At 47.6% G+C, this 12,060-nt stretch overlaps 1 protein-coding gene across 2 annotated transcripts in view; it reads right to left on the bottom strand.

The window, feature by feature from the left end:
* Window positions 1–12,060, bottom strand: part of NTN3 (netrin 3) — a 110,090-nt gene that overhangs the window by 67,918 nt on the left and 30,112 nt on the right. For both annotated transcript variants that reach the window (XM_083585117.1, XM_083585116.1), the window contains one exon: window positions 5,878–6,889. In XM_083585117.1, coding sequence (XP_083441243.1) covers window positions 5,878–6,844 — 967 coding nt within the window. In that variant the 5' untranslated portion in view covers window positions 6,845–6,889. The remainder of the gene's footprint in view (window positions 1–5,877; window positions 6,890–12,060) is intronic.

Raw genomic sequence — 12,060 nt, 5'->3', positions numbered from 1 at the left:
AATCCCATCTGAACTTAGCACTCTTCATCGATAAATATGACCTTCTATTATAATGATCTGAGCTGACCAAAATATTCAGAACAAAAGAAAATGCATCTCTTTAAAAAGACATATTCCATTGGAACATCTTTGTAAGTGATTTGGAGGGAAGGGAAAGAGATTTCTGAAAAAAGATTCTAGCAGAATTAATTCAGGCATCCTGACACGAAGGGACAATATGATCACCTAGACTATCCCTTGCACTGGCAAGTTTCCTTAGCCCTAAACGTTCCCAGCTGAACAACTCATCCGGTCTTCCTTTTTTTCGGTATAATAATAATAATAATAATAAAAGAAAATTAAGCTGCAGACAACCAAAGGTTTGTGCCAAACACACTAAACCCACAACTTGGAAATGTGCCCAAACCACAAATGTACTGAATCCTGAAAACTGTTCAGATCCAAGTTGTGTTTTTTGTTTCAGTAACCAGACACATTTTCGTTTTAGGAAAACATGCACACAAAAATTCATTCATGCCACCCACCAATCTTTGATTAAATTGGGACGGTCTCTCTTTGACACAGAGTTTGCCATGCTGTCCCAGAAGAAAATAATGAGTTCTCTCTCTCTCTCTCTCTCTCTCTCTCTCTCTCTCTCTCTCTCTCAGAAGCCTCACACAAACACCATCCCAAAGACCTGGGAATGATAAATAATCACAGCTTGCTGTCCTACGAAACCTGGTGGCCAAACCACAGCTCCATGCACGAGAGAAAGAGGCTATGACTGGTTGTAACGACTGGTTGCGTTAATGTCCTGTCATGAGCCACAGTGTTCCACTGATGCACTGAATGCTGTGAGAATGGAATGCTGGATTACATGGGCTTTTGGTTTGATCCAAAAAAACACACATATACACCACTTGATTGTTAAAAAACAAGCACAAAGTCATTTACAAAAAGGTAAAATAATAAAACCGCGGGGGGGGGGGTGTCATCACCATAGTTTAAAAGAAATACCAAAACAGATTAAAGTTACTTCAGTTATGTTCTTATGTGAAGAAACACAGGAACGCAGGCAGCAGCAACCTTATGCCAAGTCCAATCATTGGCCCATCTAGTTCAATATGGTCTACACTGACTGGCAGCAACTCCCTAAGAGAGCGGTTTACTCTCAACTAGGGATGGATTGATCTGTAGATTTGAGTTTTCTCAATTTCTATTTTTTCTAATCTTAAATTCGGTTCTCCACATTTTTGCAGTAATTTGCAATAAAGAAATGAATTTAATCTTCATGGAAAAAAACCAGCATTTTAGTGTTAATTTCTCCTAATACACACATTTGTATGCAATCTTGCCTATTATACACATTTTTGCAAAGCAATTTGCCACAATATAATGCATTTCTATTAATATATGCATTTTTATGCAGACTTTACCTTCGATATGCATTTTCTTATACATCACTTGGCTGTAGAACCGCACTGCAAATCTGAAGGAAGGTGGATTTTAAGGATGCCTGCATTTTTGTTGGCACATTGTTTCACAAAGTGTGAATTTGGTAGGTTCACCTTTAAATGCAAACTGAATCAAATTTATCCCCCATCTTTTCTCTTGACCCTACCTGGAGATGCTAGGGATTGAACATGGGGCCTTTTGCATGCCAAACCGATGCTCTACCACTGAGCATCTTTCTTTTGGAGAGACAGAGAGAAAGAAGTTGCACAGGTACAGCAACCCAGGATTTTGCAACTGTACTGACACATTTATTCCAAGTCAAATGCAGACAGAGAGGGTGTGTATGACAAAGGCAGGATAGGGGAGTGCGGAGACTATCCATGTCAACAATCCTAACTGTGTTGACAGGATACCTCAACCTCTGTGCCCAGCCTTAACACCTTTCTTAACACCTGTCTCAGTTGTCTAGATGCTGCACAAGGAATAAGGAAATGCAAGCGTCTCTGTCTGCAGGTTTATGACTGACAAGGAAAAGAGGACAGAGATGGAAAAGGCAGGCAAGCAAATTCACCCTTGCACCAGTAGCAACCCTAAAATATAAATATAAGCCACAGAACATAAGTGCCAGATGTCAAGGCTCATGGTCCAAAGACTCTGCATAGAGTGCAAAGGGGCAGTGTTGTGGCAAGCAGAAATCAAGCACACACAGAGAGCATTGCAACCAATGCAGCTCCTCTTTATGTCCACTCCAGAATGGGGAGGCTGTGACTCTCCATTCCTGATGAGGAACGGTTGGGGGAATTGGGTATGTTTAGCTTGGAAAAGAGGAGCCGGAGATAGCAATCCTCAAATATCTAAAGGGCTGTCTCATGGAAGACGGAGCAAGCTTGTTTTCTCCTGCTCCAGAGCGTAGGACCCAAACCAATGGATTCAAGTTACACAGAGATTCCAACTAAACATCAAGAAGTAGTTTCTGATGGTAAGAGCTGTTTGACAGTGGAGCAGACACCCATGAGAGGTGTTGGACTCTCCTTCCTCGGAGGTTTTTAAGCAGAGGTTGGAAGGCCACCTCTTATATATGATCTAGTTGAGATTTCTGCATTGCTGGGATTCGAACTAGATCACACTTGGGGTCCCTTCCAACTCTACAATGATACGATTCTATGAATTTGCTTCCTTCCAACCAAGCAAGAAGCTATGGTTGTTCTTATTTTTTAGAAGTTGGAATTCATTTCACGCTATCTGTGATCTGTAAAAGTCTCTCCCCTCCAATTTTTTAAAAATTGAATTTATGATTATGCACGTTACATGAGATAATAGTTGGAAGCATCCACCTCAGCCTTGAGAGTGAAAAGCAAGCATCAGTGACAACAAACAAACAAACTCCAACAATTAAGTATGGAATACACCAGTTAGAAATTAAATTACGATGGAATCTACCAAGCAGTGCGGTTGAGGGAAAAGAAAAGTTTTAGACATTCTCATTGCTATGGAAGATGGAGCTCCTCCAGAATGAAAACTGGGTGATCGGGACACAGTTGTTCTAACAGTTCCAGGTAGGGTTGGAAAAGACTCCCCATCTGAAAACCAGGAGAGCAACTGCCGGTCAGTGTAGTAGACAATACTGAGCTTGATGGACTGGTGGTCTGCCCCAGTATAAGGCAGCTTCCTACGTTCCCTACCCTTGACCCCATTGCACATATGTCAAGAAACTGAGGTAGAAACACCTAGAAAGGCAGAAGGTTCTAGACTTGGAATCACAGGTGAGGGGAAGGGCTGAGGAAGAGGATCCACCTTGCACACAGAATGTCCCAGGCTCAATCCTCAGCATCTACAGTTAGGGCTCAGAGAGACACCTGCCTGGAACCCTTGAGAACCACTGCCTGTCTGCCTAGATTGTTCAGTAGCCTGACTGCATGAGGCAGCTTCTCTACAGTAGACTCAGCTTCCTGGCACTGCTCAGAGAGGCAGGCCACACACTTTTTTTTAAAGGATGGGGATCTACAACAAGCACCAGCACTGTGTCCTCCTGGGGCAGGAAGGCCCCAGCAGCCGCCTGAGGGTTTTAGACGCTGGCGACAGCCCTGCAGCCACAACATCTCTGTAGTAGCCACATTTGCAGAGCCACACAGCTCTTTGTAGCACAAGTGTCTCTGCCCGTACCACATTTGTAGAGCAATCCCCATCAGTTTGCCTCCCTTGGCTAATAAAAAAGGCTGGCTAATATATTCTGGAACCCAGAAGACAGCTCTCAGAATGTCCTGCAAGGTTATGACACACGCTCCCTCGGCCTGTACAGTGTGTGGCACAGGGTAGCCTGGGCTAGCTGTAGAACAGTGTTGTGGAGTGGGGTGGGGTATGGGGACTTCCCAGGCGGGCCCTCTCCCTTTAATTGGTGCTAATTGCTGCGTCTGTTCCTGCTGGCCGGGGAGATGTCATGGTTGAAAGGCACAGAGGGGAATGCTGGAGGAGCTAATCCGGCTTTCAGCCGCTAAGCCCCCTTTCGGAGGCGTGTGATAGAGGGGCTCTTTCACAGAAGGCACAAAGCCTGCAGGAGGAAAGGGAGAAATAGGAGATGGAGCCGACAGGAAAAACTTTCACACGGCAGCTCCGCTAAGCCGCCTTTGTGCGGGTGGACTTGTCAGGGGTGTCTTAAAGAGACACTGCCTCCCTCCTCCCCAAAGCCCTACGCCTGCATTCCTTTTTCTCTCCTCTTGTTCGCCTTTTCAGTCCCATCTGCCAAAGGGTTGACCCCCACAGAGATACTAAAGGGGGAAATCCTCCCCCAAGTGTCTGTTCAACTAGCTAGGAGGGGTGTTTGAGGGAAGCGCCAATGACTCTGAGAGACTTTGGGCCAGGTCTCTGCTGAAATTTATCACACTCCCCTGCCTTCCCTGCATTGAGGTTGAGTTTCCTGCAGTTTCCTGAGCTGCTTTCTGCTGAACCGCTTTATTCATCTGAGAGCTGACAGAGGTGCAGGCAATACTTAGTACAGTTTCATGAACCAGAGATTCCTGCTGTTGATTCTACAGTTCAGTCCTCCTTAGTACTTAGCAGTCTGGACAGAGGTTCAGTGACATCAGTGTATGTAAGACTCAGTTGGGCAACCTGTGGTCCAAGGGCCTGGCTTCCATGTAGATCCTGGTCTAATTTTATTCAGGTGGCAAGGAAGGTAAATGGAGTGTCAGCACTGCCCTGTCACTTACCTACCGCCTGCCCTGCTGCTCTCCAGCCCCCAGGCCACTGTATTGAACTTTGATTGCTGCCATTTGGCTGATGCTGCCATCTTGGTTTTCCTCCACAATGAACCAGAGGTCGCCTCAATATGGTGCATCTTGGGATAAACAAAATGGCAGCCACCCAGGTGCTAGGCTACTCTATAATGTTACAAAGAAAGAAAAGTGGTGGTGGGGAGCCTGTTGCACCACTGAGCTACAAGAAAAGCCCTCACTGTGAGCCTTCAGGAAGCCAATAGCAGGGACCTCTTAAATCTGGAGCCAGCTGTAATACTTACATGTCCCCTAACGGTTTAAAAACAATCTGTATTTGTTGGAATATCAAAGAATGAAAACCAGTCCATGCCATTTCTGAGGCACCCATTACTGAATTCATTTGGTTTCAACCTCCTTTGTACCTCTCCCCATGTCTAGCTACTATTTCCCAGGGCTGTTTAATTCACCATACACAGGGGTGACAAGCATTCCTCCAGGCTCCTCTGTTAGGCGCTTGGGACTCTCTATAGGCCACAACTTCTCCCCAGACAACACCTTTCACCATCCCTCCTACCATTCTTCTTGGCCGGAATGTGCCCTAGAACTCTGACCATGCATCTGGCTTGTCTGGATGGAGAGGGGTATGTTTACACCCGTCGTTTGGGTCACTTTTACATCTGGCCCTGCCCAGTACTGATATGCCGCCCCTGAAAAGTTCTCTAGGAAAGCATGGAGTCCTCAGGCTGAAAAAGAATCCTCCCTCTCAAGGTAGATAATTCTCACAGGTACCTACTGAAGTCCAGAGAAGGTAGACAGGGGAGTGGAGGTGTGTGCAGAAACTTACCTTTCTGTACTAAGGTAGAATGTACATCCATTACTCCGCCCACTTTTGCTTCTGGCCCCGCCCACTGCTGGCATCCAGACCATGGGAGGTCTGGAACAGTTCCCCACCCCTGACTTAACAAAATAGGCTGAGGGCTCTTGCATACGATAGCTCATGTCACAAAGAGCCAGTTGTGCAACAAGTTGGGGTTTTTGCGGGGGCCAGGGTAGGGGAGATCAGCAGTATTTGTTCCTATGTGATCTCCCTGACCCAGGTTTTTAGTTTTTTTGTTTTTGCTTTGTTCTTCTTGACCAGAAGACTGGCTGCAACCATTCTAAACCAGATAGCAATGTACAGCACCAGGTCATAGGAGGCGACGGGATGCAGAAAGATAGGAAACTCTCTTACCTAGGCACTCGTTAGCCTCCCTGGCGGTGGCCCTCTGCCACGGACGGTCGTAATGGAACGGTTTGCAGCGGTCGCACTCAGGGCCCTCCGTGTTGTGCTTGCAGTCACACACCAGCTTTCCTTCTTTGTCCTTCACGCAGCGTGAGGCATGCCCATTGCACTTGCAGCGCCCTCCGACCTGAAACTCACCCACAGCATAGTAGTACGAAGAAGAGCTAGCCCCGCCATCCTCGTCCTCGTGGTCCCGGCCCCCTAGTTCCCGGAACAAATGGGGGCGGCTGAAAATGACCCGGATGTCCGTGGCCGTCACCCAATCCTGAAGGACGGGGCTGTTGTCAAAATCTTGGGCTGATGGACGCCCGTCCAGAGTGCTGAAGGCAATGAGCCCTCCTGTCAAGGGGTAGAGGTCGGTGTGCCCATCGGTGCACAGAGCCTCCTGCTCGTTTTGTTTGGTGACGGTGGCTTTGTTGGGCTTGCCATAGATCTTCCGGCACTGCGAAGAGTAGTACTGATAAGGCACCCACGTTTTGCCGTAATCCATGGACTTGAAAACAGCAGCCGACTCCGGACGGGGAGAGCAGAACTGCAGACTCACATAGATCACCTCAAACTTCTTGCCCAGGGAGAGGGTGAGGGTGATATTCTGGGGCGAATGGTGCAAGGTCTCTGAGCGCCAGCAGGTCATATTCGCAGCAGTGTTGAGGTCTGTGAGGTAGGATGCTGGGTGAGCTTTCCGGGGGTCGGAAGAGTCACAGTGGCGGGTCGCTGGCTTCCCGCATGTGCTGGATGCATGGACCTCCTTCCCAAAGGCGGCATTGACAAACTCTGGGATGCAGCGGCGGGGTGCCCCCTTTTCGTCATAGCAAGGGTCAGGCGGGATCTGCTGGACCGCAAAGGGGTTCACAGCCTGAGACAAGTCTAGTCCGCAGGCAGTCAAGAGCAACCACAACATAGACAAGGGGTCCATCCTCCCAGTGAGAGATCTTCAAAAGTCACAGAAACCAGCTTCTCTCTAAATGAAAAGCAAATGTTGTGTTAAAATGGTTCCAGTTGTTCACTTGGGATGGGGGGTGGTGAGAGGACAGGAGCTCAGGCTGCAATATGGCTCTGGTCTAGAGGAGGGAAACACTAGAGAGGAAGTAAGCCAGGCAAGCTTGCAAACATTTTCAGCTAATGTCAAAGATTTGGAGGAGTAGCTGATGATCTTCTGCTGCTTAGGATAGGACAAGAAGCAATGGGTTCAGACTAGTGGAAGGTTGAACATTTTTTTAAAAAATGCTATGCACCTGCAAAGGCAATTCAGCAGCATCACAAAGAGCTCAGGGAGATTGTAGAACCCCCTTCTTTTGATGTTCCCCCCCTTGGGATGTTGCAGAACAAAAAGGATATCCTTTTTGGAGTTTCTCTGCATAAGCTGCGGGAAAAGAGTCTTTGCATTCCTGCTGTGAGCCACAGAGGGAACGGAAAAAATCCTACTTCTTTGTGAAGAGACAACTATTGGCATCTTGCTTATCTGTTTAACTGAGGCCAGGATTGTCTCATAGCCAGTTATCTTTCAGAGCCAGTTAGGAGTGATTAGGGTGATGGGCTGAGGAGAACTGTGTTCAAGTATCCACTATGTCACAAAGTGCAATTGGGACAGTCACCTTCTCCCAGCTTGGCCTACCACAAAGGGTTGCTGTGAGGACAATATGAGTACCGGTATAGGGGAAGGAATGAACCATGTACACTGCCCCAAGCTCCTTGGAAGAAGAGCAAAACAAATACTAATAGAAATAAATAAAATACTATAAACTAACTTTGATTTGCAAAAGATGTAGGCTGTGCACAGCTGAACAAAAATGTCTACATAGGCACAAGGTGAAGCTAGGTAGAATGTGGATTGTGGGGATCAGATGCAGATCAGCTGGGATGGCCTCAGCAGTTGGCACTATAGGGCCAAGACTCAAGACTCACGTCTTCAAGTGTGGAAGCAGAGGCATGACTTAAAATGAACAACCGCTACCATTATCCTCACTCTCTCATTCTGGATAGTAGCACAGTTTCGGGAGAGAGAGAGGCAGACAGACAGACAAACAGAGATACATTTGTGATAAGTGATAAGGTGACCCAACTCAAGGCATCCTGCCCCTCCTGCCACAGTTGTGGGTGCTGCACATCAGAGCACATTTGATCCTGTAAAAAGGTCCCTGCAAGTAAGCTCCTCAGTCCCGAGGTCCAACTGCAAGGCAAAGTGGATGGTCCTCCAGTCAATTGTAGCTGGAAATGTTGGGGTAATGGGGGCCAACAAGAATCATGAACAGGTGAGGGAAAGAACTGGTACAAAACAATAAGAACCCACATACAGGCATATAGATATGAATGGAATTCATTGCGTAGAACCCTTACAGAAGCCCCAAATGTGGTTCAAGTCTGTGCCTCTGACTGCAACCTCAAATAATTGGAAGAGGCATAGTTCGATAGTCTGGCTCTGTATAAGGGGGCTTCTTTTGTTCCTGTATTGTCAGTGCTGGAGAGCTGCTGCCAGTCAGTGCAAACCGTGCTGAGCTAGAGTTCCAACCCCTTTCTTGCTATCTGCATCTGGCTGGCTTCTTGCACAGGGCTCTAGTTAAGTGCCCCCCTTCCCCTCCCTCCCTCCCTGCACATTCCTCTCCTGGCTTTGCTTCTTTTTAACTCTCCCGCCCTCCTCAGTTCCTCCAGGTGCCCTCCTCCTCTCCAGAGGACAGTGTGTTCCTGCCACATGCCAGGTGAAAATTCAAAGGTTTAATTAGCTCCTAATGCCCCCAGTAGGGAAGCCAGCCAGCTTCCAAAACCCAGCATCCCACATCAAAGGCCGAGGAGGAAGGTGTGAGCCCAGCGGGGCTGATCCAACCCCACTGGGCAGCTATTCTCTGGAAAGAGCGATGCTTGTTCCCACCCACTGCAAAGCCAGGGCAAGAGTTTACTCTCTGAATGGGATGCTAATCAGGCAATTTCCCGCCCGCCTTCATCCTGCTTCGGGCTCCCTTTGAGCGGCTTGTCCCTTAGATTATGGAGCAATGACAGTTACTAATGGAGGAGGCTGGGTTGGGTGGGGAGATCCCAGGCTTCCTAGCAGCAGTTAAGACGGCTTCTGGTACATTGTCTTCAACCTGAAGTTAGAGGCAGAATGTGGTTCCTGCCTTGGGCTCAAAAAAATAAACAAAAACGGAAGGAGTTGCAAAGCAAGACGTCTGCAGACCAGCCAATATCCTCCAAGCCTGATAGGGTTTTCCAAAGGTGATTATATAAATTCAGGGGGAATAAGGCTACTCAGTTGGCTTCTAGCTGCTGTATGTACTACTTCTAATATCACGAGTGGAAGAGTCCAGTTGGTCTTATGTCCTGCATGCAGGTTCCCGATAGACAACTGTATGGCCACTGAGGGATTAAGACACTGGACTAGACAGGCTTTTGGCTTGATCCAGCAAGGCTCTTCTTATGTCCTGAGTAACAGTGAGAGAGGGCTCTTGCGTTCCTTCCTTGCCTGTGTGCTTCCTGGAGGGATCTAATTGGCCACTGTGAGAACAGGATGCTAGACTAGATGGATCTTTGGTCTGATCAAATTGCATCCACATTTGATTTCAAGCATAGCGTCCTGGCCCACTGAGCAGGGCCAGGGAAGCAGAGTGAAGGATGAGCAGGGGGCGGAACCACATTGGATCATCAGACAAACAGAATCTACCAAGTCATGGGTGGATCCCAATTGGTCCAGGAAAGGGCCATCAGTAGCAAATTGGTCCAGGAAAGGGCCATCAGTAGCAAAATACATTTGCCAAATGCCTACAGTCTTTTCAACCCCCAATGCATGTTACTTCCAGAATGCAGTTTTCAGCAAACTAGTACAGGAGGGACTGATTGTTAAGCTACCCTGGAAATGGGGTGGGGGGAATCTCTCAGCACCTGTAACCAACCACAGCTCCCAGAATTCTTTGGGGGAAGTCATGACTGCTTATGGTGACACCATAGTGCTTTAAATGTATGGTGTGAATGTGGCCCTAGTTAGATACAACTCGTTTTCACTGTGGGTGATTAAAAATCACAGCTTGGAGCCACCAGGCAGGCACCCACCACAGGGACCCTGATGGCAGGTGTTGGCTAGGCTGTGGACCCTTCCGAGGTGCTGGCAGGTACCTGAGAGTATGCGAGGTGCTGGTGCCAGATCTGGGCCAGCCACTCTGTCTAGCCTAACCTACCTTGCAAATTTGTTGTAAGGGGAAAATATTGGATTTCCACAGTCTACGCCCTGAGCTGAGACAGTAATCTGATAGATAAATAAAGAAAAATGAATTGCACAACCTAACGCAACCTGAGGCATACTGCCTGCCTGGATTAGGAAGGAAGGAAGGCGGACAGCCAGTTGAAAAAAAATTGTCTGCATTTTTTTTCATTTGCAAAAGAGAATTGCTGTTGCAATTTGGGTACAGGTTTGCTCTCTTCTCCATGCCAAAACCACTAATGGCCTTGGAAACTCCTCCCTTACTAGACCAAGATATGGCAGGCATTTGGGCTGGCTGCTTTGGATCACACCTGATCATAACAACTGAGAGTGTGGTTGTGGGTGGAGAACCAGGACCCAGGAAGTGACTAGGTTGTCCTATCAACCACTGTTCAGTTTGCTTCATTCATCAGGAACAAAAGAAGATGCGTAACACTGAGTCAGATTCTTGGTCTATCTAGTTGTTTTGTCTATCTAGGTGTTTTCGGGACACCCCGAAACCACCAAAATTGTTGAGTTTTTCAGCTGACTCGCTTAAGATCCAGGACAAAGCACCACCTTTCAGAAATCCCCCCTGGACATCAATTCTGCCTTTGAAATCCTGGTAATGTGCGGGAAAAGCTGGACATATGGCAGCCCTATGCTGACTGTCCAGGATTTTTGGCAGGAGACAGGCTTCCAGTCCTACCTGGAGATGCTGGGTGTTGAACCTTGGACCTGCTGCATGCAAGGCAGATGCTCTACCACTAAGTTACAGCCTTTCCCCAAATGCAGTCGGTAACTACCATATTTTTCGCTCTATAAGACACACCAGACCACAAGACGCACCTAGTTTTGGGAGGAGGAAAACAAGAAAAAAAATATTCTGAATCCCAGAAGCCAGAACAGCAAGAGGGATCGCTGCGCAGCGAAAGCAGCAATACCTCTTGCTGTTCTGGCTTCTGGGATAGCTGCGCAGCCTGCATTCGCTCCATAAGACGCACACACATTTCCCCTTAATTTTTAGGAGAGAAAAAGTGAGTCTTATAGAGCAAAAAATACAGTAAATCTTGCAATGAAGAACTCTTGGATTCCAGAACCCAAGTGCTCCATTCCATTGCAATCCAGTTCTATGTGTCCTGTACATCAATCAGTGAGTGTTCTGTTTAGAAGTTTTAGCCTCCCTTAGAGTCACCCTCCTCCTAAAGTTCTGCTGCCCTTCTGCAAACCTAATCAGGCTAATCCCTCCCTCCCGGAAGGTGCCATTTTGGCTACAGAAGCACCAACACTTGGAAAATCTCACCTGATCTTGGTATATATGTTCAGAACATGCATTCATTTTTTGCTTCATGTGAAAAATTTGTATCCCACCCACTTTCCAAGAAATTAAAGGGGATGCATCCAACCCTAATCAGAGTTGACCCACTGAGAGCTACAATTCCCAGAGTTCCCTGGGAAGAGGGATTGATTGTTAAACTACTCTGAGAACTGCAGCTCTCTGGAGGGAATAGGGGTCTCCTAAGAACTCTCAGCGGGACACGGGTGGCACTGTGGGTTAAACCACAGAGCCTAGGACTTGCCGATCAGAAGGTCAGCGGTTCGAATCCCCGCGACGGGGTGAGCTCCCGTTGCTTGGTCCCTGCTCCTGCCAACCTAGCAATTCGAAAGCACGTCAAAGTGCAAGTAGATAAATAGGTACCGCTCTGGCGGGAAGGTAAACGGTGTTTTGGTGTGCTGCTCTGGTTTGCCAGAAGCAGCTTAGTCATGCTGGCCACATGACCCGGAAGCTGTACGCCAGCTCCCTCGGCCAATAAAGCAAGATGAGCACTGCAACCCCAGAGTCGTCCGCGACTGGACCTAATGGTCAGGGGTCCCTTTACCTTTACCTTAAGAACTCTCAGCACCCTTAACAAACTACAGTTCCCAGGATTCTTTGGGGGAAGCTATGGCTGTTTAAAGTGGTATGA

This window comes from Podarcis filfolensis (genome assembly GCF_964270895.1).
Source record: "Podarcis filfolensis genome assembly, chromosome: 14".
Lineage (NCBI taxonomy): Eukaryota > Metazoa > Chordata > Lepidosauria > Squamata > Lacertidae > Podarcis > Podarcis filfolensis.
The sequence above is the reverse complement of the archived record's forward strand: the minus strand, read 5'-3'. Positions and strand labels throughout refer to the sequence as shown.